The sequence below is a fragment of the Ornithodoros turicata genome, chromosome 7, assembly GCF_037126465.1.
Source record: "Ornithodoros turicata isolate Travis chromosome 7, ASM3712646v1, whole genome shotgun sequence".
In the NCBI taxonomy this organism is placed as follows: Eukaryota; Metazoa; Arthropoda; class Arachnida; order Ixodida; family Argasidae; genus Ornithodoros; species Ornithodoros turicata.
Window position 1 is genome coordinate 21937091 of NC_088207.1, and position 21545 is coordinate 21958635.

The window sequence follows — 21545 nt, forward strand, 5'->3', positions numbered from 1 at the left end:
CCTCAGGCGCTTTCAGGCATATGTCGGCACTGTTCCCTTAGAAGCCGGCCCAGGACACACATTCCCCCAGGGCGTCGGTCGTGACGTTGCCCACATCGGTGAGGCCGACAACCGCGAGCCCTATCACCACTATCACCACCACCGCCACCACCAATTGGCTTACTCTTAGTTGGTACGTCACGTCGACGAGCAAGCAAGCTTTCTGTATCTATAGGTAGAGTGAGCATTTTTCAAATTTTTCTTCCATGTCCGGGACATGTCCGGTGGCTTCGCCACGGAGGGGAGTGAGCGTTCAAGTCTCCAGATATCACTGCAGGTTGGGTTCTGTTGACTGTAATCTCTTCGAGCATTGCTTCGTTGATGGAGACATGGGGTGCAGTGCATGTACTGATAACTGTAATATGGCCGCTGAGAAGCTTGATTTTAACGGCAATGTATTCAATGGGGCCAGTAGGTGAATGCAACATGACAGATGGTAGTTCCTTGCGGACTGCTAGCAGCACTCGACTTCTAGTGCCTTGGGGAGCATACACCACATAGTCGGTCCCAGGTACTTCAAACGCTGGACAAAAGACCACTCTCTTACTGCAAAGTAATTTGGAGATGGCCCACAAAGGAACAAGAGATGAAGGCACTCAAGGCACTGTGTGTCTACTTAAAGGACAACGGAAACGAAATTTGTCCATTGCAAAAAAGGGACCGAACAAGGTGTAAATATTATGTAAAATTATGGTGCCACTAGTATTTTGTAAGTACGCTGTACGGATGGGCATATTTTTGACGATTACGAGCGCGCTGGGCCGCCCACCCGACACGATCGCCCATGGAGCGCGCCAAGCATTGCGGGAAAATCTGAGGAGCGCGTGACGTCAAATATCTCTCGCGCTCCATGCGCGGCTGCCCGGTAAACGGCACAAACACGGCGAATTCTGAATAACGCCTGAAGATGTTCGATACGGAGATCTCGTGAAAGTCTGAAGGCGATATATCCTATGAGAGATGGGTTCGTACATGATTCTTAGTCTCCGTTCTTTCCCCGTGGCGGGAATTAGACGTACGCCGAAACGCCAAATGAAAGTCAGGAACTCCAACAGGAGAGCCAACGTGCGTCACTTCCGTGGTCTACTACGGCGGCGCGGCGACGCTCACCAGGGGCTCAGAGTGCTCCACGGCCGAATGTTATATCGCGATTGTGGCGGCATTTCAACTAATATACGCAAATCTAAGTCGAATTCCGGATTGTTTTGGTACACATCGCAATATGAGGCAAATAGCTTTGCAGCCTATTTTCGCTTCCGTCGTCCTTTAAAGGAATGCGGTATATATAACCACAACCACTACTGGCAACCACATATCATAAACCTCAAAACCACCTAAATGAGATGGAGCTGCAGGCGCCGTCAAGGCAGCCACCCTTCTCCAAGCCCTTCCCCTTCTTCTTTTTTTTTTTTTAGCAGTTCATTACTACTACTACTTTCTGTATCTATATATAGGTGGTGTTGGCTCGGTACACGTCATACCGCGATCGGGCGAGGAGGAGGCTATAGCCAAGAGTGAGAGGATCTCCTGATATTCGAAATGCCATGAAACTCCGTGACGCGGGAGCGCAACGTGAAGGGGTTTCGGCGGAGATGTTTGGCACCCATAAATCTACATTTCAGCCATGATTTCGTGTAATACTCGAGATTGGATTCCGGATTGCCGGGGTATGTGCGGCGCCCAATAGGCTCTCGATAGAACTACGAGCTTCTTCCGTCGGAGACAAAGAAACGGCACCGCGAACTATTGTTCCTTCGAAAAAGCTACGCCTGTTCGCTGCCTTTTGAGTATGGCCATTACTATTCCTGGAAAGAAGATGCCCGTTCTTCCGTGGTGAATATAAGGCGGATAAAGCTCCGCATTTCTCAACGTCGGTATTTTTTAACTCCGAAATTCCGTCGCATATTCGCCCAGCCATAAGAAGAAGCAACCCTTCTTTCTTTCTGTTTGAAACGCATGGGCTTTAGATCCCTCACATGTATCAAATCGATAAAGACAACAAGAACGAATCTTCTGAACCACTGAAAGCAGCAACAACAACATCATAGGTATGTCTATATTGCGTATGTGTTAATGATGGCAGGTTATTTACCGCATGCAGCGAACAGGAGTTGAGGCGAAAAGTGCCTCTGCACCCCGCAGATGCTATGCATGAGGACGCGGTGTGTCCTAGCCATAGGTGGGGAGTAACGCGTTACAAAGTAGTGCGTTACTGTTAACGCGTTACATTCGAGTAGTGAAATATGGTAACGCATTACATTTGGGAGAAAAGTAATGAGTAACGTAACGTCATTACATTTTTAACAACAATCGCGTAACGGCGTTATGCGTTACTGCGTGGTCGGGAACTTGAAAGCTTGAGCGAGGACCGTGCCTGCAGAATCCGGGAAAATCCCCGATTTTTTCTATTCATCTTCAACAATGACAAGAAGGTCACATCGACACCCACGAAGAACGCAAAAGAAGGGTTGTTGACCTACCTTGTTGAGGTGTCACCTTTGTTTACCACCTCTGTTTTTCACTCCCTCTGGTATTTTTCGGATGAATGGGGCAAAAGCGGCAGAAACATAGCCTCTACCCTCTGAACAAGCCAAGGAATTGGCTGTTTGGATTTGTACTGTATGAGATAAAAGGTCACCGTCTCTATCAACCTTGACAAGGAGCGCTCACTGGTCAGTAGGCGTCCTCTCAGCCCAACGGGCGAAGCTCACCGATGAAAATTTTGAACATCAACTACTTCTGCGTTGCAATAAATCGTACATGTAAGTTGTGTTCATGCGTGACCCTTGTTTGTGCCCAACATTGCTTGTATTGATTTGCGGAATGCACTTATGTGACTCAACCAAAAATGGAACATATTATTAGGACAACTGGTGAAGTAATGCAAAAGTAACGGCATTACTTATCAGAAGTAACGGCGTTAGTAACTCGTTACCTACTACCGCAACAGTAACGAATAACGTAACGCGTTACTTTTCGAAAAAGTAGTGAGTAACGGTAGTGCACTACAAAATAAAAGTAACTTCCCCACCTATGGTCCTAGCGCATGGAGCGCGGTGCCATTGAAAGCATTTTTTTCGGATTTCAGTGCTTGCAGAGCGAGCCCTAGATTTAAATGCTGAGTACACACACTGTATGCCTACCGGAGCCCAGCATTAAAAAGAATTAGGCGTCTGGAAGAGGATAAAGGGAAAGGGTGAGTGACGTGGAGATAGGGGATAAGTTTTAGCGTCCTCGAAACATTTCAAGGGTCACGTTACCCGCAAAGACCAATGAGAAGCTTCGCAAACGGCAATTTTTGGACTATTTTAACGTGATACGGGCATATTTATCTGGCAACTTTGAAAATAAGTTTCAAACAGTTATGCCGACAACCGTGAAACAGAAACAAACAAACAAACAAAAACTAGCGGTGATGTCACATGGCTTAACCCGAATTTCGACTTCGCTTTTTCCTGGAGCAGGGCGTCTCCTCACACCCTTTGTCCATCTAAAGGAGGGTTGAGATCTCTCATGGTTGCCATGTTTCCCCTGCAAAAACGCTTGGCTTCCGTCGCCAAAGTTACAGGATCACTGCAGAACGAGAGTATTGCCTGGTATGTTTTCACGTGATATCTAAGTCAATCCAGTCTGCTTCGTTGAGACTGTTGCTGGCTACGAGGTCTGTGCGGGATCTGATAAAAGAGTTCTGTGACGTGTTTCACGTAACATGCTTCTAGACTTAGTGGGGCAACGGGAGCATTAGCATCTTACAATAGGTGGGGCGACACATCAGCGGAATGTCCGAGTGGATACAACACAATGTCCATGGCCACCCTCCTTGGTCCCGTCCCTCGGCCTACCCAGTGGGCCGTCACCACAGCCCTGCTCCGCTTCCTGAAAGATTCAGGCCTTGCGTCTGCCCTCTGACTGGGCTTTCTTGTGCCATGTCGTGCCTCTACTGCACTAACTGTTTTTCTTTCTTTTTTTTCCCCCTTACGTTTTCCTTTTCTGTCTTTCTCTTCCTTTGTGTTTTTGGTTTTGTTGTTGCTTATTTTGAGGTTCTCTCTTTTTTCGAATAGCAAACCGGCGTTAGCCTGGCTGACATTTCAATTCTTTTTCTTTCTTTTCTTTCTATTAAACATACCCCCCCCCCTCACGGGTGCATAAAACCAATCGGCGGTTGGGGGTAGGGCCAGGGATTGTGCTGAAGACTGAAAGGTGGTGTGTTCGAACCCTACCACCTGCTGTGCAGCCTGAGGTTCTCCCCGCGTTTTCCGGCAGACTTTCCAGATGATGTCAGCAGAGTTCCCTCTGAAGTCGGCCCAAGGCACATGCTGACCCCCCCTCCCGTCCGCCTCACCTTCCTGCTGTCCTAGCTCCACCTATCCACGTGTGTACGCCGCTCATTGCAACAGTTGCTTCGAGGAGCTAACACCGAAGAAACAAATACGGGGGGTGACATCGACACTCCGGAATATTCCTTCATATACTGTGCTCGCGATAAGCTATCCTTGGCAATGTCCTATAGGCGCTGTGATGATATTTTGATACCGTGCCCTAATGCATGGTTCGTCGCAGTACTGCCAGAAGAATGCAAATCAATATGGACATGATATTCACTCTGGTCACTCTGCTTTATCAAACCTTTATAGCACGATTACTACGTTTGTCTGACGCCTACGTGGCACGTGACAGGATCCCAAACAGCGCAGCCTTTCGTATGCCATCTCCATACGAAGATGGGGCTGCCAGCCCTATATAAAGACGGCTGAATACGATTGATACGCTGTATCTGTATCACACAATACCCTCAAGTATCACCTCCCTTGTGCTTTCCGTGCCTCTCAGCGTAATGCATGCGCTGATCTCCATCGCTATGTAGACCGCCGTGGCTTCTCGTACACTCATTGGTCGCTCGGTAGAAAATAAAAGGAGGAGGGATGTGCCGCACCCCTGTGTGTTGTCATTCGTCAATTAGAGGGAGTCTGCCTGTTGCAGTGGAACAAACAGCGACGTGCTGTTCCCTCTTGGGGATCGCTTCCATTAGAGGGATGCGCGAGATGGATAGGGATGTCACTGGCCTGCGACCGCTGCATGACGTTTCCTGATTGTTTCAGAGCGGTTGCCGAATTCGTAAAAACACGCCGAGGTGGAGATATAGGCGCGCAGCTGAATGCAACGCGTCATCTGTTAGAAAATATTTCGAAGAGTAAGGATACAAATGCCGGTTTTCATTTCGTCTCCGCGCTTTCCTATGGGTGCTGTCATGGGCACGGAAAAAGGACAGACATATGCCGGCGCGGTTCTCTTAGAAGTCGGCCCAGGACGCACATTCCCCCAGGGCGTCAGTCGTGACGTTGCCCACCTCTGTGAGGCCGACAACGGCGATCCCTTTCACCACCACCTCACGCCGAAAGTTCAACTGACCGGGGAGGGGGGGAGGGAGAAAATATTTTTTAGAAGACAAAAGAAAAGGTAAAAGAAAAGAGAAGGTAAGTTCACACACGGGGTGTCAGCTTGCGATTCCGTAGGTAAATCGTTAGAAAATACAGCAAAGGAAAAAGAAAATAAAGGCATGAGAAGGATTGTTACTGACGGATTATTACTCAACAGAGCTATTATCTTGATGAAGCCAGGTGGCCAAATAATTACGATATGTGACGATCATCGCGATCTTCCCCGGAATTGTATACGGGCATGCAATACACTTTTTTTTTTGTACATTTCATTTATACAGGGTGTTTCAGTTAAATCCGCGGTTGAAATAATTCGTAAAACGGTTGCACCAATAGAAGAACTTTTTTTTTTACAAGTATCTGTCCGATACCACCTACAAGCAGTGCGCCGTGTGAATGAGTGGGAGGCGCTCATTATTTAAACAAAAATTCAAATTAGTTTCGTGATAAACAGAACTTATAAAGCAGGGCGCCTTCGGCATTAGAATGGGTACTACCCGTTTTGGGACCTTCAGTGGACACCTTTTAGAGAAAAATCTGCCACCGAAGTGGGTCATTTGTTGCAGTAATTAATTGGTTTCTGTTTACATAATTTTGGTCGAGGCTGGTCGCAGTGAAGCGCAAAAGTACGCCCTTCCACGCGCTTATCCACCAATGAATTACGTCATTTAGCGCTTCGCCGCGACCAGCCGCGACAAAAAATATGTAAACCGAAACCAATTAATTAATCCCTCCCAGAAACGACATATTTATTGGCCTGTAGGGGCGTAGAAATTAAAACGAGTAGTTAGGATGCCTGCGACCTACTCCGTATTCTCTACACCTGACGGTCTATACGCTGACGATATCTGTCTCCGCATAATAGGGCGGAACAGGGAAAGAATCCGTGACTGGGCAGAAGTTGCTCTTGCTTCAGTCAGTGCGGCTCTGTCTAGTACAGGGCTGGAACTAGCAACCTGAGTAGTCCCAGTGCCTTTTCTGCGTTCCACGTTGGAAGCGTGTTGGAAAGGACTTCCCTGTGCTCAGCGTCAATGTCGTCCCTATCCCAAGATGCAAATCGTGTAGGTACCCCGGCATTACAATCGACAGTATAACGCATTGCGCTGGTCGAAGCAAGTTGGCGACAAGTCTCTCGCGGAGCGAAAACCCTAAACTTCCGAGGAGAATCGCGGATATGGCATGGGGTTGTAGCTCACGCTTCATACTCTAAGAAAAAAAGGTGTGAAAAGGTGGTAAGTTCTATAGTTACCACCTAGGTCAACATAGCCTCTGATAAAGGGTGTAAAAGGGTGGTAAAAGCAATTTGTCATATATCCAAATTGCTACAAAAAGGCGTACGCCCCACTCGCTCACCGAATCAAAAGCGGTAACCTTATCATTCGTAGGTAGCAGGTAGAACTTTGCAACCTTTTAGGTACGACATATTCGACAACTATTACCTCCTAAAAGGTGTAACTGCTCCACCCTTTTTCCTAAGAGTACATGCTAACACTGCACTCATTCTATCCAAAATCCTCTATATGACGCCATAGGTCGACCTGTCACCCACGCAGCAGCAGGCCTTGGAGTGTCTCTATCGGGCAGGTATTAGAACATCCCTTGGGATCCCCAGCGTCACTAGTGCCACCCAAGCATTCCTAGAGTCAAGGGAGACACCGGTCTTCATTCATTCAGAACGCATGGCACTTCGGCTAATAGATATCATCGCTCTATTGGAGAACCGAGATAGCTTCCTGGCAGATCTACAGGACAGGTACTAGCACAGCTGTTGGTCAACGGGCCGTATTGGAGAGTGACCGCATCCTACTCCTCCCCTTCCCCGGGCCAGTAAGTCCGTATGGCCCGCCGTGTCGCGAGCCGACACCGCGCGCATTCGTTTTCGTCGCTGGCCTAAAAAAGAGTGCAATACCCAGCCCACTCAAAGCCAAAGCTGCTGCGGATGGCTTTATTAGCGACGTGTACTCCCAGCGCATGCTGATATTCACCGATGGCACCGTTGACCACCACGCCAAACATGCTAACTGCGCCTACTATACGATCCAAGTCTCAACGTATCCTCGCAAGGGAAATCTCTGCGATACCCAATATCCTCCACGGGTGCAGAACTTCTTGCAGTACTACATGCAGCCGCTACCATCCAAGTCAGCGCCATCAGTAAAGCAGTCATCCTCACTGATTCCAGCAGCGCAATTCAAAAGGCTACGGACTTTGCATGAGACAACATCCTGGCACGCTGAGTCAGGAGATTGTGTGCTCAGCTATCATCGGGTGACGTTGAGATTTCTCTGCAGTGGATTATCTCGCATGTTGCGATCAGCGGCAACGAACACGCTAACCGACTGGCACCTGGAGCCCACGTCTGATGCCAATCCCATATCTGTCAATACCCGACGACAACGATCGCTATATATGCTCGTCACAGACCTATACTCCTTGCAGAACACCCTGGAATCCGTGATATCATGGTAAACCGTCGCTCAGAACTTCGAATGACAGGGATTCCATGGAAACTCCAAACAATGACACACAGGCTTCGAATCGGGTAAGCGTTTACTAACTTCTTTCTTCTCAAAATTGGCTCTGTGGATGATGCGAATTGCAAGCACTGCTATGAGCCTGAAACCATCAAACTCATCCAAGCGGACAACCGCGCGCATGAACGGGCGCGCCAAAAATTCCTTGCAGACTGCAAGAACGATACCCTGCAGACCACTTTACACCCTCTCCGCGAGACGCAGGACTGCCCAGAGTGCAGGAGGACCCTGAATACAGAGGACTTTCTGTGCGTAACGAGGCTGCCTTGGAGGCATCTATAATGACTCAGGCCGAACTCGGGTTTCTAATCGGACGTCGCACAAGACCACCGAGCTTGCCCACTTCACTGCCCCCAACAACGGCAAGCGGCTACCGTCACCACCATCGCAACGAGTAGTTAGGATCAGATCCCTCGACATACACCCTTAAAAATGAACTTCACGGCATAGCACGCACTGCGCCAACCATTATCTCGAATGATATCGTTATCTACCCTGATTTGTTGAAAACGGGAGGCGTACGCCTTTTTTGTGACACTTATGCTGTTCATAATTGTCACAGAAAAGGCGTACACCTCCCGTTTTCAACAAATCAGGGCAAATAACGATTTCATTCGTGGCAATGGTTGGCGCACAGGGTGCTATGCGGTGAAGTTCATTTTTAAGACTGTAGCAGGAAAGCGTTGCACTTGAAAAAGAAGTGAAGCCATTGCCAGGAACAATCGGTTTTTCACCCTGAACAGAGCAAAAGAAAGACCGCCGAAGAAGACAGATCCCAAACAAGTCGATTCACGCTGTCGCTTTTCTTCTGTCCATCATTGTAGACAGAAACACGCAGACGTCTTTCGATTCTTGTTTCTTCCCTTACTTCCATTTTGACGGCGACGCAGGCGCTGAAATTCCCCAGGGCGTGTATGCAGTGGAAAGCTTGAGCTGACTACTACTACGGGTAAATCAATGTTTTTCTTGGAGCGATTGCAATGTAAACAACTCTCGGTGGACTGCGAGAAAAGGAAACGTTTTCCGTCGTTCGATGGAACTGCCGAAGAGAGGAGCAAGGAATGTAGCACGAGAGTAAACCGCGCAGCTGACGTTCAATGGCCTGATAACATTGAAGTTTCGTTGAAAGTGGTGGGGGATAGAAGCGAGTAAGATGTGCGCACTTTTCAACACGCTGCTGCACTCTTAAAACAAAATTTCGCCACGCGCCACGCCGAAGATCAATCATTGCGCAGAATGACATCGTTATCGCGCCTGATTTGTGGAAAGAACTGGGAATTTTTTTGTGATAAATTAAATGGATGAAAAAGTGACACAAAAAGGCGTAGGTCTCCTGTTTTCAACAAACAAGAGAACGACGTATGATGTAAAACCCCGAGACCAGGGAACACGAAGGGACAGACACAAACACGAAGTCTTGTGTTTGTGTCTGTTCCTTCGTGTTCCCTAGTCTCGGGGTTTTACATCATGCATCATCTTCACCAGCTCGCTTGTTTCCTAGCCATTTTTTCAAGAGATCGATGTCATCCGGAAAAGTGGTTCGCTCCACGCGTAACTCTTAAAATAGAACTTCACCGCGTAGTACACTCTTAAAAATGAACTTCACCGCATAGCACGCTCTGCACCAACAATTGCCACGAATGATATCCTTATCTGTCCTGATTTGATGAAAACGGGAGGCGTACGCCTTTTCTGTGACAATTATGAACAGCATAAGTGTCACAAAAAAGGCGTACGCCTCCCGTATTCAACAAATCAGGTCAGATAACGATATCATTCGAGATTATGGTTGGCTAGGAGCGTGCTATGCGGTAAAGTTCATTTTTAGGAGTGTACGCTATGTGCCAACCATTGTCACGAATGATACGGTTATCGCTTCTGACTCATACCCTTGTCAGACGGCAAACCTAAGACCGTTAGCCGAACGGCCGTTACTCCACCTGTATAGTCCAACCATCATTTCGAATGACATCGTTCTCTGCCCTGATTTGTTGAAAACAGGAGGCGTTCGCCTTTTTTGTGACACTTATGCTGGTCATAATTGTCACAAAAAAGGCGTACGCCCCCGTTTTCAGCGAATCAGGTCAGATAACGAAATCATTCGAGATAATGGTTGGCTAGGAGCGTGCTATGCGGTGAAGTTCATTTTTAAGAGTGTGCACTCTTAGAAATGAACTTCACCACATAGCACGCTCCTAGCCAACCATCATCCCGAATGACAACGTTCTCGCCCCTGATTTGTTCAAAACGGGAGGAGGAGCCTATTTTGTGCCGGGCATAATGGCACAAAATAGGCTCCTCCTCCCGTTTTCAACAAATCTAGGGCGAGAACGTTGTCATTCGGGGTGATGATTGGCTAGGAGCGTGCTATGCGGTGAAGTTCATTTTTAAGAGTGTGGGGCATACCAGAATGTGCCGGACGCCAGGTATATGGTGTGGACAATACACACGTTTTATTAAGACGAATATTTTACGTGTTTGCTTTAAAAGTATCCAGATGAGTTGAAAGTAAGTGTAGTAAGTAAGTGTAGCTTTGTACTGTTTTTGGAACATCATCAGTGCACAGGCAACAGTTTGGAGCATGCGAGCCCACTACGTTGCTATTCGCGGCGTTCGTGGAAGCGAGGGGTCGGGAACCTGCGGCCCCGCGCGGAACAAGCGCGCGACAAAGATCCCGCGGCTGAGCTGACTGGCAGAAAGCGCGGCATGGCCAGGCGAGTTCCTCAGTCAAAACCGCTCTCTCAATGTTGCCTCTGACACTCTTAATAAGATTAAAAAAGGTGTTTGTCGTATTCCATAACTTTGTGAATGCAACAAGCCGTCGAAAACGCACGCTTTCAGTACACTAACACTTATTAGACAGTAATAGTTACAAACGTTCAGCTTGTTCGAAGGATTAATAAGACCGGCATGCTATAGACTTATTTTAGAATGTGTTCAAATACCTGCGGCCCTTGGAAAAAAAAAACGACGAGGGGTGGTGGTGAAGTGTGGCCTTTGGGATTGAGGGGCGGGAGGGGGGTAATGTCTCAATCGGCTCGCCGTCTTTGGCCATACAGAAGTGGGCATCGTCACGACTATAGCAAAAAAACAAAAAAAAAAACGGATGGATCGAGGGGAATTGAAGGTTCTCGGCCCCTGGTATGTGCCAATCACAGATGTGTCTTTAGATTTATGGGCGGACTTGAGTTATGTGAACAACTGCTAACTTGACGAAACCAAGTGGGTACGCCTTTTTCGGACAATTACTCTAAAATTCAGTGTCCAAAAAGGCGTAAGCCTCCCACTTTCAACAAATCAGGAGAGAGAGCAATGTCATTCGAAATGATGAGCGTGCTACAACAGCAATATCAGCAGTTGAATGAATAATGATCATGATAGGGGTCCTTAGTTGTGACCGGGGATGTCCTGTCCCCCTCGGCGCGCTTAATTTGACGGAGCTCTGTTTTTGGAACGTGTGTAACGTTCAGAATAAGCTTAAGATTAGAGATGCGAATTGGTGAAAATAAAGAACGAAAAACGGTTTTGCCCCGATTTTTTCTCGACGTGGAAAAAATTCCCATGGGAAAAAAAAAACGCCGCCAAATATAACCCGGCCAGGATTGCCCGTTTAATCGATCTATAATCATCTATTAAACTTATTCTTTTAATGTGAGTTGGTTTGCTGTACCCTATATTTGGCGTTCTTGCGCGGATTGACAGCCGACCCTTTGACCTCAGACTCATTTTGGGACCATGGTACAAACGAAAGCAGATGTCCGTCTTGCGGCCCTTTATAAAATTCCTTGAAACTACCAGCCTGATCGACTCCCTCTAAGACCCCGTCAGCGCCGTCAGCATCATCCTCATCACCATCCTCTCATTTTTCCCCAATAGCAATGGGGTAGCATTCTGCTCAATGAGCGGAAGACATCCCCATATCATCGTTATCATGTATCTTCTCTCTCTCTCTCTCTTGGAGTAGGAGGAATCAAATATTATCTCACTCTTTATAAAAATGGGGAACGATAGTACCCCTACGAATCTTATTCACTGAATAACGAAACATTAGTTTATTCCCAGATTTTCCTTGTTGTGATTCCTTGCTGAAAAAAAAAAAAACCTGAAAAACTCGTCTTTACGGGTTTCATTTCAGTAAGTTAAAATTACCAGGAACTATGCATCTCCACATAAGAAGTTCGTTCGTTTCCTAGTTCTAGTCAAGCCCTCCGCTAATGCTTAGGCTGACCTAAATCTGCTATATTTCGTAGTTTTGTGGGAACATGTAAAAATCTATAGTTATACTGAGTAGTACACCGCACGAACTTGAGGTATTTGTGGTGAATTGTTGTCTCGTGTTTCCTCTACTCGATCCAAGTCGTCCTAGAGAGAGGATTTCGTGATTTTTTTTTTCTTTTTCGAGAAAGCGAAAAAAAATTCTTCATCCGATCAAAATTTCCGGAAACTTTGCGTCTCTACTAAGTATTGCTGCCTAGTGTGTCCAATGCGATGCGCAGAAATGTTTTTATTTTTTTTGCTTTCTCGGTATAGAAAGAACGGACCAATTGGAATAAAGACTACTTACTAAGAAGAGGCAGAGTAATACGAATGCCTCACTAAAGTTCACTAGTTCACTTGGCCGAACAGCCCTGAAGTCCATTCTGGTGTTACGCGGCGAATAATCTGAGCAAGGAAGAATAAAAAATCAAAAATAAATTGGAGGCCACAGCATAATAAGGAATTTAAATGAGACGGTGCCATTCCGATGAAACTTTTCTCGTTTGCCAGAGCAAAAAAAAAATAGGCGGGGAAAAGCTGTGCGGAATTTCACTGTGTGCATGTGCCAGGACTTCGGGCACAGGAGGACTTTCGTGTACGTAGCGCACCTTTAGTGTCTCAGGCTGACAACTTTAGTTCGGAAAGTAGCTGTCAATGGGCTGTAAATGGGCTCCATTTTCGGCACACGGCCACATTCACAGAGTGCACTTCAGTTTGGCGGAATATACTGTTAAAGCAGGTGGTATTGGTGATGGTGATTGTGATGGGACTGCTTACCGTAGTCGACCGCTCTCGGGCGGGGAACGTCACGATTATCGCGAGGGGGGGGGGTAGAATCGTGCGTCCAGGGCCGACTTCACGGGGAACCGTGCCGACATTTGTCTTAAAGCGTCTGAGGACAACCCCGGGAAAATACCCAGACAGCAGATCCGGCGCCCGGATTCGAACCCGATGACCTTTGAAAGAGAACTTCACCGCATAACACGCTTCTAGCCGACCACCATTCCGAATGATATCACCCTGTCTCCTGATTTGTTGAAAACGGGATGAACCCGCCTTGTTTTGGACACTTTACGTTCTGCGTAATGTGTCCAAACAAGGCGTACAACTCTTCTTTTCGACAAATCGGGTGACAGGAATTTGTCATTCTAAATGAAAGGTTGGCTCTGGGCGGTGTTATATGTGGTGTAGTTTGTTTGAACAGGAAAGCGTACAAGCGTTGCTTGTAAGTTGCTGTTTTTGTTTGCTTTTCATGTGCTCATTAAAAAAAAAAGAAAAAAATCGAAGTCATAACAAACTTAGATGCGCAATTCCCACTTGTATACCGCGGCAGCATTTTAACTGAAGCAGGCCTCGGAACAAATGTCACTGAAACAACAACAACAAAAACAAAAAGCAGAGGAAGCTCAAAGACGACCATAAAGATCACAATGCCTTTCGCTTCTTAGCTATTGGTGTCATCCTGTCATCCCACGCAACACCAACGCATTCGGCGCATCTTTTCCTAAGCGAGCTCACATCTAACTGGTGCAATGCAAACACAGTCGGCATGAAATATATTAATGATGTATGCACACGGACGCTTCAGGATTTGGTTACACGTGTAAAGTACGAGCATGTTGTTCGATTACATTACACCACTAACAACAAATACATAATAATAATAATTGGGTGTTTACGTCGCGAGACAACTGAGATCATGAGCGCAACAAATACATGTAATGACTAGAGGTGAGTGCAGGTAAGCAAACTTGGACCCGCACCCGCACAGTACCCGCGCGTGTGTGACCCGCACCCGCACCCGCAAGAATTTAATCTGGGCGACTCGCCCCCGCAGTGCTGTCTGTATACCCGCATTGGGACCCGCAGGGGGAAGTGAGCGGCATACACGCCATCGGCCTCCAGCTCGGACCCCCGTTTTCTTGTTCACCCTCTGGGTGATGAAGATGACGATGCGGGCACGAGGCACCAGCCTTACCCCAAATCAATGGATGCGTTCCTTCTGTTCGTTATTGAACGTCCACTCGTCCCCTCGTCCACTTTATCGCTGTTTCTATTTTACAACAATGGAAATTCTGAGTTTTGGCTACGTGTCTCGGACGGCTTCAATCGTATGCCAATAAAACTGCAATTCAACAAAGAGCCATATACTTCATGTCTTCATTAATAATCTGACTCGCCCGTCAGCACTTGCCTGCTGCAGTCTGGCACATGGATTTATAGGGCCAACGACATAGGGCACTGCTGAGCTCGTGTGCGACAGAGAGAAATCACTTAGTTGGCCATGGAGTGCGGGTACACCCGCGTTACCCGCGGTCGCATTGCTGGTACACCCGCATTTCACCCGCTACCCGCAGCGATCGCGAATTCCAACCCGCAAATCGTGACGATGTGCGGGTAGCTGCGGGTACGCGCGGGTATACCCGCACCCGCGCTCAGCTCTAGTAATGACACTGAGTGAGAAAAATTTCCACTTAACTTGCCACCAGAATGTACATTACTGTACATGTACATTCAAGTACACGCGTTTCAGTGCGATCCCAATGACGTCGCTAGTATGTGGAGTCAGCTTTCTCTGTAGATTGGCAGGGGACACTATCGCAAGTCGGGTGGTCGAGCTGATCTACAGTCCTACCCTGCGGTGCATGCGCCGTGTCGCCATCCTAATATAGGCTGACTCACCTTGCGTGCAAACCTCCTCTCTCATGTGATAATAATACTATGGCCCAAGGAGCGTCGGGGACAAGAGGGATATTTTTTGCGTTCTCCAAATCCTTGTCAGCCTTCGCCTTGACGCACGGTGTTTGCACGCTGTCATTCGTTTCACCGTCGAGTTAGTTTCGTCAGTGTTTGTGGTCGTTTACCTCCCGGCGACGCAAACGTATGATCCCTTACTTCTTTGTCTTTTTTTTTTTCCATTTCGCTCTTTTGATGTAAAAGCTTGTCTGGAACTTACTAGACCTTTGTGCTCTTTCTTCTTTTTTTTTTTTGTCTAGTATATGTATAGACGACCACAGGCAATCCTTCTCGGAAGAGCACCCCCAAACATGTGGTTGCGAAATTCGCCTGCGGAAAAAGCATTGTGAAAGGGGTTGAAAACATTTTGATAGATGTGGCTCGTTACATCATGCACACATTGTATTACACTCACATCAGAATTATTTTTCTACCTGTCGTACTTGGCGAGATATAAACACTTGAACACACGTACTCGTCAAGCTCCGACATCACACCTACGGCCATTCCTATTGGTAGTCGTATGCACGTGACCTCTCTCGCGCTTCCTCACTGGCGGAGGCGCCTGCCTTTACGTCAGAGCTACGTGATTGTCTGTATGCGTGGTGCCATGATTGATTTTAAAAGAAAAAAAATGGAGATGGTAGTCTCGAGCCACTCGGGACTGGCTACTCCAGGACGCGTTATGCGTGGTGCCATTTTTGATCTGTTGGCTGATTGAAAGGAAAATAGAAACCTGAAGGTTTTCTCCGGGTCTGTTACCTTGTTTGCTGTAGAACTTGGAATGCCAGGTTGACATCAATGCAAATAATTGCATTTTACATTTAGCCGGCCCAATGTTGAGTTGGGCCATCTCCATAGTTTTCTTTTTGTACCAAGCAACCAACAAACCAACAAACCGGAACGACTTCAGACGAAGTTTCGCAGCCCTTTTAAAGGACAACGGAAGCGAAATTTGTCAATTGTAAGACACGACCGCACATGGAGCGGCCTACTGTGAGGTGAACGGAATAAACACGGCGAATTTCGAACAACGCCTCAATATGTTCAATTCGGTGTAATGTACACGATTATAGTGCTTAAAACACCATGGATTAATTCAGATGACATCCGGATTAAATTAAATGGCACCTGGACTTTGTCAGATGGTGCCCGGATTAAATTGAATGGCACTCGGATTATTTCAGATGGCACCTGGACTAATTCAGATGGCACCTGGACTAATTCAGATGGCACTTGGACTAAAATACACGGAAAACCTGTATAGTTGGCAAGTCAGGAGCTTCTCCGTTTGGATCGCCTTTCGGCCGTTCCTGGCTAGAATCGACTTTTACTGGTTTTCACGCATGAGGCCCATATATTCGTTATTCTAAAATAACCGAAGCAACTATTGGCTAAGATTTATTTTATACATCGTATTCATTCAACGTCCTGACAAACATGTTCACTGCTCAAAGAAAAGACAAATGCGTTGCGTTTGCTGATACACTGTTACCAAGTTCAAACTTGCAAGAAACAATGTTTATTCCTGTTTGTTGTTTTTCCTAATAACGAGCCAGACTCATGAGCGCGTAGGATTTCATGATGAGCATCTGCTTTCGCTGCTTGCAGTGCATCATACATTACTGCAGCGGCAAAGCCCAGCGGGTTAAGGCGTCCAGCTCGTCCAAGGTCGTGCTGAAGACCGGGAGGTGTTTGGTTCGAATCCTACCACCGGCTGTGCTGTCTGAGGTTTTCCTTGGGTTTTCCGAAGACTTTCTAGACGAATGTCGGCACAGTTCCCCCTAAAGTCGGCCCAGGACGCATACTAACCCCCGCTGTCGCGCACTCCTTCCTGCTGGCCTCTCTCCATCTGTCCACATCTGTACGCCACTCGTAGCCACAGTTGCTTCGCGGCGCTAACACAGAAAACGTTACAGCGAAACGGAAAGCGCTGTTGTATATAACACGTGCACGTAACATGCAATCGAATAAAACTCCAATCTCACTAACAGTCGGCAGCTTCGCAATGTACTACCTTGACGTTCATCTTTGTTGTTAGTCAAGAGAACAAGTAAACAAAAAAAGCCCGGGTAGCTCTGTCGCTAGAGAGCACAAAAGACAAAAGACTACTTTTGTTTCGTGAGGTCCGGGGTTCCGGCCCAATTGGGGTCAACTGTCTCTCGAGTCCCACCGGGTTTCACCGCACGACCTCCGTTATCCCCAGCCGCAGCAACACAGCGAACACAGCCGGAACACAAACAGAGCGAAATTCAAAGGAAGGACGACTCGTTTAATCCACTTACGTGTGTAATCCGCGCAGCTCAGACTGCTAGTTCGCTGCCAACATGAGACACCGCGACTTCTCTTGCACAGACAATGCCACCCTTAGCTTTGTTGTTTAATTCGGGAGGAAAAGGAAAGCCAGCAGGACCAGAGCCTGCGCATGCGCGCCGGTCAGCGTCTCCTGACAATAGCAATAGGTATAGCAATAGGCAAGATAAACGTTTAGGGAAACTTTAGGAAGATGAGTATACTATCTTTTTGTGCCTCATCTCACAGAGTCAACGATACAAAACGAGAGTGTGTTGTACTGAGTGCGTTAGATAATAATGAAGAGAGGGAAACACTTGGGCTGACTCTATGGGAGCCTTGACATAATATTTTTTTTTTTCTGCCCGTCTTCTGTGTCTGTTCTTTTACATAGCCCTATTATTTGTTCTGCCGTTCTTTCCTATATATAGGACTGCGTTTCAGGACTCATATAACACCCCGATGGTCTCACCTTTCTTGTTGGGCGCTTTCTGTTTCTATTTCTTGTTTCCAAAAGTACGAAAAGACATTACTTACGACTGTCCTTGACTATATTATTCGCTCTTAAAACAGTGCTTCACCGCATAAGACGGTTCTAGCATACACTCTAAAAACAGAACTTCACCGCATAGCACGTAGTGCGCCAATCTTTGCCGCGAACGATACGGTTATCTGTTTTGATTCGAGCAGAGAGGGAGGCTCACGCCATTTTGTGACAATTAAAATTGCCACAAAAAGGCGTACGCCCCCCTCTCTCCTCGAATCAGACGCGATCGAACCCTATCATTCGTGGCAATTGTTGGCGCACAGCGTGCTATGCTTGGAAGCTCTGTTTCTAGAGTGTACCGTCATTCCGAACTACATTGTTCTGTTCCCTGATTTGTTAAAAACGGGAAGCGTACGCCTTTTGATGACACTTACGCAATCATGTGAAGGGTGTACGCCCTGCGCTTTCCACAAATCATGAATGACGACGGTATCATTCTGTGCAACGGTTGACCTTCTGATTGTAACGTGGTTAACTTTTGTTTTAAGAGCGCTCTCGAATACCGTCTTACATAGTAATAATTCGGGGCTTTACGTCGCGAGACAACTGTGATCATGAACGACGTCGTTTTTTTCTTTCTTTCAATCAATCAATAAATCACAGCGGCCGGGTCTTAAGCGGTAGCCGCATACAGCGATTTCTCGACGGAAAAACGGCCAACTTTCCCACCGGCACGACAACTCGACGGAGAAACGGCGGGACGGACCGCATGCACAGACTACGGCGCACGGTGGCGCCTTAGCGGGCATTTCGTTATTCCGCGTTAAATATTGACTTCAGATCAACTCATAAATATCTTGCTACGCATAGAAAAGTTATAGTAGCATACAGAAGAAGTTATTGCGGTCAAAGCATATTCGCAAAGCAAGCGCTACAAAAGCGCCCTCAGACAGCAGCCGGCGGGCGACAGCATGCTTCCCAGTTCCCAGGTCGGTCATACGGGCATCCGAAATGCCCGCCACGTCCGCTCGTGGAACCGTAGCGCGTGGAGCGGTCCTATTGGTGCCGTCGAGAGCCGGCTGTGCTGTCTGGGGTTTTTCCTGGGTTTTCCTCAGACGCTTTCAGACATATGTCGGCACAGTTCCCATAGAAGTCGGCCCAGGACGCACATTCCCCCAGGGCGTCAGTCGTGACGTTGCCCACCTCTGTGAGGCCAAAAAACGGCGAGCCCTATCACCACTACCACCACCACCACCACCGGATTTTTCTGTCCGTCGCTGTCGTGGAGAAATCGGTGACGTTCCCATTGCTCCCGTCGGCTCACCGGAAAAACGGTGACGGTGGCCGGTTTTCCGTCGAGAATTCGTCGTATGCGCTTGCCGCTTTAGGATCAATTTTGCCCACCTGAGGATTCTTTAACGTGCACCGAAATCTCGACACACGGCACACCACATCTTACACAGGAAGGAGGTTCCAAAGGGAATAAGCGTGCACACTGCATATGAATAGTTCATAACCAATGTCATGCCTTTGACCTGCGCTATCATATCGCGGTTCACGATGCGTAAAGGCGCCTAACACTGTTAAACTGCACGGTACTTATAGTTACCGTTTTAAACTGTACCACTGTACTCCTAATTATTATTATTATTTGTACCACGAGAAGCGAAGGCAAGCGGTAATGTTAAAAAGCGACAACTGTTTTTTCAAATTCCACGCACTCTCACAAGCTGTTCAGGTCACGCTATACAAACAGAATGCGTTCAACGCACGCCAGAACGTGGCCGAGGAAGATTCCATTATGGGAGCACATTCTATGCACTTTCACTACTGGCTTGCGTGCAGAGTTTTACGATGCACACGTGTTGTTATCTTATCAGGTCGGTTATATTGACGAAAACAAGGCGATATATTGAGATTATGAGATATTTTTCTGTTGTTCTTGTATATATTTTCGCAGACCACGAGTACTGGTGTAGTCAGTCCTTGCCACGTCGAAACTAGTAACTGAGTGTTTTTTTTTCTCCTCTAATCTAATCTAATTTAATGCCATTGTGAGCTTATTCTGCTCACCAGCAAAACAATGTACAATCTTCAGTACTCTCCGAACATCGTCTCAAACCTTTTACGGTACCCTAGACGAAAATGCGCTGCATAGGAGTAGCAAGCCAGTCCTGTCTTGGCTAACCTCGCCTAGAACCCATAACCACCACCACCACCAACAACAACAACAACGTAAGGCTGAAGGCCAACCATTGCACAGAATGATACTGTTATCACCACTGATTTGCGGAAAGCGCGAAAGGTACGGTTTCTTGTAATCATTAACATGGCACAAGGGTCACAACAGAGCGAGTTATGGTGGCCACCGATGATGACGACGATGTGCCGCTGCTGCCACGCGCTACTGCGCTGGCTCACCAGTTCTACCGGCACCGTCCTATAGCGTGAGGCCAAGCACATCTGCCCGCTGGGACATTCCATCATCGCCGGTCGTGACCCATGTAGAGGGACACCAACCTTCTCTACAGAGTCACAAAGCATAAGTCACAAAAAGGTGTACTCCAGTTTCATAGCACAGATGATCTTCGATTTGAGTGCCCTCCACATCCGCCATGTTCGCCTGAGCTTGCGTCGTGGGACTGTCACATATCCGACGCAATTAAGGAAGACCTTGGCGATTGGTTAATTGAAGATAGGTTCCGACGTAGACCCCTAGCAAGCGGTGCATTAATGGCTACTCCAGCCGACCACAAAGTCTCTTCCGTGCTATATATTACAGCCGCGCTCCAAACAATGGCGCATATGCATTGAAAAGCAGGGGAACTAAGTAGAAAACTGATTGTTTCCCAAAATATTCATTTTCATTGTTCGTCGATGTATTACTTAAGGTTACTATTTGAACCACCCTCGTAATAATTCGGAGTAGAGAACGTTATCATTCGCATGGTTCTTTAGTGAGGTTCTGTTTATAGATTCCAGGCATGCATGTTCGCTCCTGTTGAGAAAACCGCTAGAAGCCTGTCCTTAATAATCAACCTCCATAAGTATGAGAGACGCTTTAACTTCTGATCACTTCCATCGTGACGTGCATCGCATGAGGTATCTATTTGTCGCTACGAAGGAGGAGAACAACAAAGATAAACACACAAACACCAAAGCGCATGCGTAGGACTTTTCTCAGCTCCATAGTTCCTTTTGAGAGGCCCACCCTGAAGAGTACTCTTTTTTAGCCCGTAGAAGCTTTCTCATAACAAAAAGTACTGGAGGATGGTATATTGCGCAGCAGAGTCACACACAGTATCGAAGCAATAATAATAATAATAATAATAATAATAATCCTGAAATACTATTTTTACGTCACAAGCGCCAACAAAGTTTGCTCAGCACTCCAAGCTCCCCGTTTCTTCATTTCGTTAGTCTGTGACTCGGTCGCTTTCTGACATTCGAAGGAATCTCTTGAAGCCATGACGACGCCCACATCCGTGTGGCCAACAACGACGAGCCGGTCAAATAACCGTTCTTCGAGAGTTGTTCATAGTGCAAGAACCGTTCTATGAACCTTTCCTGTCTTCGAGAACGGAAGAATGGCTAAGGATCCCTGGCGTCATACTTTTTAAGAACCTTTTAAAGGTGGAAAATATGGACAAGCCGAAGAACTTTAGAAAGTTCTTTCTCGAACGGTTATTTTTCTGTGTGTGCCATGACCCCCCCTCTCTTGAAGTAATATTTCAAGTGGTTCAGATTTTTCCGATCTGACGA

At 47.1% G+C, this 21545-nt stretch overlaps 1 protein-coding gene across 1 annotated transcript in view; it reads left to right on the forward strand.

Annotated features, from left to right (window-relative positions):
- The window catches only part of LOC135400331 (uncharacterized), a 344105-nt gene that overhangs the window by 203287 nt on the left and 119273 nt on the right, over positions 1–21545 (forward strand). The window contains exon 2 of the mRNA XM_064632162.1: positions 3504–3635. Coding sequence (XP_064488232.1) covers positions 3553–3635 — 83 coding nt within the window. The 5' untranslated portion in view covers positions 3504–3552. The remainder of the gene's footprint in view (positions 1–3503; positions 3636–21545) is intronic.